We start from the raw sequence: 4,280 nt of genomic DNA on the forward strand, positions 1-4,280 counted from the left end.
AACTTACTGGGTAAAACCTATATAAATATAGAAGAATGCCTCAAAGGTATAGGCTACTGTACTGCTAAAGGCTTATTCTACCAGCAGTTTACCAACTTTTAAATGTCAATCATGGTGTGTATGCCTAGTAAGGTTTCCAACTATATCTTAATGTAATATATATATATAGTTAATATATATATATATATATATATATATATATAGTAACTAGATAGTTAGTAAAATGGCAGCGTGTATCCTGCGACACATCGGGAATTTGTCGATTAAGCATTTTTCCAACATTTCCTTCTAGCGATGGAAGGAGGAGTTGTCCCACCTTAAGAGAGCTCCGACAGGAAGCAGTTCCTCCGGCCTGGACCACACCTCGGCCGCCGCCGCTCACTGTAGCATGGCCAAGAAAGACTCAGAACCAGACCTGGACTTACTGGACTACGACTTCATCCTGTCCAACTCCCTGCTCATACAGCAGCAGCAGCAGCAGCAGCAGCAGCAGCAGGAGGCGATGGCGGCGTGCGGCCCGGCCCAGACCTCGTCCCTGTCTCCGTCCCCCGCCTCCTACTCCTCCTCCTACCCTCTCCCCTCTCCCCAAGGCCCCGCCGGCGAGCTCCTCTACACCCTGCCGGACCTCAGCGACGTGTCCCCGTCCGGGGGCTTCGTGGCGGAGCTCATGAGGCCCGAGCTGGACCCCGCCTACCTCCACCACCCCGCCTCCGGCACCAACGCCTCCACCGCCGGCGGCGCCAGCGTCCATGGCAAGTTTGTGGTGAAGACCACCATGGACATGGGCGACTACTGCCAGGGCGTCAACGTGAGCAAAGCCTGCGTGAGCGTCGTGTCGGAGCCCTTATCCTCCTCCGCCACCTCATCGTCGTCGTCTTCGTCATCTTCGTCCGCCGCTGCTTCGGCGCTGCCGTTTCCGTGCCACCGGATAAAGCAGGAGAACCCCGGCGACTGCACCATCGCCCAGCCCCTGGACCTCCAGATGACCCGGGTGGGCTCCCAGGGCAGGGGGGACCCCACGCGCTGCTTCCCCCACGGGGGCGGGCGCCTGGCGGGGACGGCCGGCAGCAGACTGTCCTCCACCTCCCCGGACCACCAGGTCCTGGGTCACCACCACCACCAGCACCACCAGCACCAGCACCACCACAACCCACTGCCCCAGCACGCACAGGGCTTCCACCACAGCTCCCCTCCCCAGGGTTATCCTTCCCCCTTCCCACAGCTGTCCATGCACTACCAAGGTCAGTACCTGTCTGTTAAACCTGTCCCCCCCCCCCACGTGGTGAATGTATCGGCATTTCTTTCACTCTTTTAATAGACAAAATGGAAACCTAGACGTCACACCCTCGAATGCCTTTCTTTATAATCAGGCGCTGGAAATGAAAACCGATTGCAGGTTTCCTTGTATAAACGTGTTGACTCTCGAAGCTAAAAATGAAATTCAAGCAATTTCCATTTACTTACTAATTTAGTTAACTTGGTCTTCTCGGCTCTTTGAACACGTATTACCTTAACAAGCATGTTTTACATGAAATAGAGAAAGATACTGCATTAATTATACTCCCTGGTCCTTTTCTGATAATCTGCTCTCTGATGTTTTTGTGGGGAATAAAAAGAAAATATAGAATTCAGTGATTCTGAAAGGTAGCCTTAAAACGTCAAGCCACCAATCAAGATAATCATGTTTGTTGTGTTTTTCGTCTCTTTACATAGAAATCAGCTGTAAAGACTGTCCTGAAATAAGCATAAGTGCCCTGTTGAGTCGACACCTCCAGACCTCAGTTATTTAGTTAGTTGTTTACAGTAAACGATTGTGCCTCTCCCGAGATCAACAGCACACATCCACACTCATACTGTTAACGTGTTCTATTGGCGTTGCGTTCTGATCAAAAACAAAGCTGAGAACATCTTCACTCCTGAGGCCCCTCGTAGATCAGGTCGCGGGGTTTAGAACAAGGCCAGGCGAATGACTAGTGCTGTGAGGTGATGGTGGACCGTGACCTTTGACCCCCTGCAGAGCCCCACCTGATCTCCACGGGGGGACGGGTACAAGAGGAGAGCAAGCCGAAGCGTGGCCGGCGCTCCTGGCCAAGGAAGCGGATCGCCACGCACACCTGCGACTACGTGGGCTGTGGCAAGACCTACACCAAGAGCTCCCACCTGAAGGCCCACCATCGCACGCACACAGGTGACTTATGAGCCATACGTATAGCTACAAGTATTGTTACTACACGTTTTGGATGTTACTGTTATTATGGTTCATATTGTTAACACATTAATATAATATATTATGAATTATAAATAGTTCTGTTATAGACAATTTATAATGAAAAAGTTGTGTTGGTTTGGATCTTCTCATGATTTTAATGCCTTATTATTATTATTATTATTATATTCTATATATTATTATACATAAGACACGTTTAGTTGGACTTTGACTTGCTTTTCACCTGCTGAGGGTCAAATGTTGCTTGGATCCACCCCTGAACCTCCACCAACCTTTTTGGACATGTTACTCGGTTCATGTTCTGGTGTCGGTTGCTTGAGTGATAATCAGCGCAGCATAGGGACCGGAACGATGACTCCAGTAGTGCAAAGTTTTCATTCCATGTTTTTAAATGTCCATGGATCTGCCATTGCCGCAACGGCCTCAACGATTCCACGTCACAAGCGATTCCGCATGTGACGTGACAGCAATGTCACAGGGTGCCTCGTTACCCACTTTGTGATTGGTTCAAAGTCCACAAAGTTTGAACTTCGTGATGTTTCTGGACGATTATCAGGCTAGTCCAAACGGCTAACTTACTGTGCCTTTTTCTGTCTCCTTCCTGTGTGTGTTTGTGTGTGTGTGTGTGTGTGTGTGTTTGTGTGTGTGTGTGTACAGGGGAGAAGCCTTACCATTGTGACTGGGAGGGATGTGGCTGGAAGTTCGCCCGCTCAGACGAGCTCACGCGTCACTACCGGAAGCACACGGGCCACCGACCCTTCCAGTGTCAGAAGTGCGACCGCGCCTTCTCTCGGTCGGACCACCTGGCCCTGCACATGAAGAGACACCTGTGAGGGGGGCGATCTGGAAGGGGACGGACCCTGAGGATGATGATGATGGGTTGATGGGGGGAGGGGGGGGGGGGTGCAGGTGGTGGTGGTGATGGTGGTGGAGGAAGGCAAACGCCAAAAAGAACTAAGCAAAATCCAAAAATATAACCCCCCCCCTTCCCACACTGAAAAAATGCCAAAGTTCATATTTTGAAAACCATTATTTGCCTTCAAGCAATGCTGGGAAGCATCACAAGACACGCTGTTTGTTGATAGCTGCTTATTAAAAAGAAAATAATAGCAGGAATCGTTCTCCGGGAATGGACTAGCCCTGTCCTTGTGCCGCTGGGACAGGTGATTTCAACATGTCCGCTCTCTCGATCAGGGCCGGCTCAACTCAACTCTCAAGGGACCAAAACTGGAATTTGTCTTACTTAAAGCAGAACAACCATTAGCTTGGATAACCGAGTGCCAAGAAGCACTTATGACCTGGAGAAAGGATATCACTGTCGGGCAGACACAGCCGGTATCCAAGAGGCCTAGCGAGAGCACAAACCCCTGCTAGCCGTCTCTCAGTAATGACACGTTTCTTTACAAACTGTATTACAAACAATCGATATTTATAGAGAAATTTCACCTGCGATGCCATCCAATTCAGGTACAATTCTAATTTATGTTACAGGAAGGTTCTGGGCTCGAAAATAACGGATTTACGGGAATGGTACCAGGGAACAAGAAAGACAACAAACAAAGCAACAGCATGAGAATGAGAAAGACCTAAAGAGAATAGGACTGTGCCATATGTCTGAGTGTAATTTTGGAGGCTACTCTACAGTCAGACTATCTTATCAGGTGAAAACCCTCTTCAATGGTGACGGCAATCTTCAATGCACTGCAGCTGCACCGTGCAATAATTTATAGGAGACACACCAGTCATATTTTTGTATTAAATGTGTAACTCTGAACAAAATACTTGTTTTGTTTAAAGCCAAAATATAATATAATCCTTATTTCTTTTTGTACATTTGTAAATAGAAAAATGCTTTCTTAACGTTTTGTATTTTATGTATTTTACATTATAATAAAAACGTATTTGACCGGACTACTTTATTTTCCCATCCGTTAAACTTTTATTCCAAAAGGAGGACTCCGGTTCTGGGTAGATGTTTACTGATTTCATTCACACCATTTGTTTCTCCTGCTGAGAACATTATAGGTTCAACTCTTTTCATCCCAAAACCTTA

General features: G+C 47.9%; 1 protein-coding gene across 3 annotated transcripts in view; it reads left to right on the top strand.

Annotated features, from left to right (window-relative positions):
• klf4 (Kruppel like factor 4) overlaps window positions 1–3,813 on the top strand; it is a 4,743-nt gene extending 930 nt beyond the window's left edge. For 2 of the 3 annotated variants that reach the window (XM_079755485.1, XM_079755486.1), the window contains exons 3-5: window positions 293–1,241; window positions 2,018–2,188; window positions 2,885–3,813. In XM_079755485.1, the coding sequence (XP_079611611.1) occupies window positions 293–1,241; window positions 2,018–2,188; window positions 2,885–3,060 (1,296 nt within the window). In that variant the 3' untranslated portion in view covers window positions 3,061–3,813. The remainder of the gene's footprint in view (window positions 1–292; window positions 1,242–2,017; window positions 2,189–2,884) is intronic. The other variant, XR_013812614.1, reaches the window with a different exon arrangement.
• The last annotated feature ends 467 nt before the right edge of the window (window positions 3,814–4,280 follow it).

Source organism: Pollachius pollachius (genome assembly GCF_949987615.1).
Source record: "Pollachius pollachius genome assembly, chromosome: 18".
Lineage (NCBI taxonomy): Eukaryota > Metazoa > Chordata > Actinopteri > Gadiformes > Gadidae > Pollachius > Pollachius pollachius.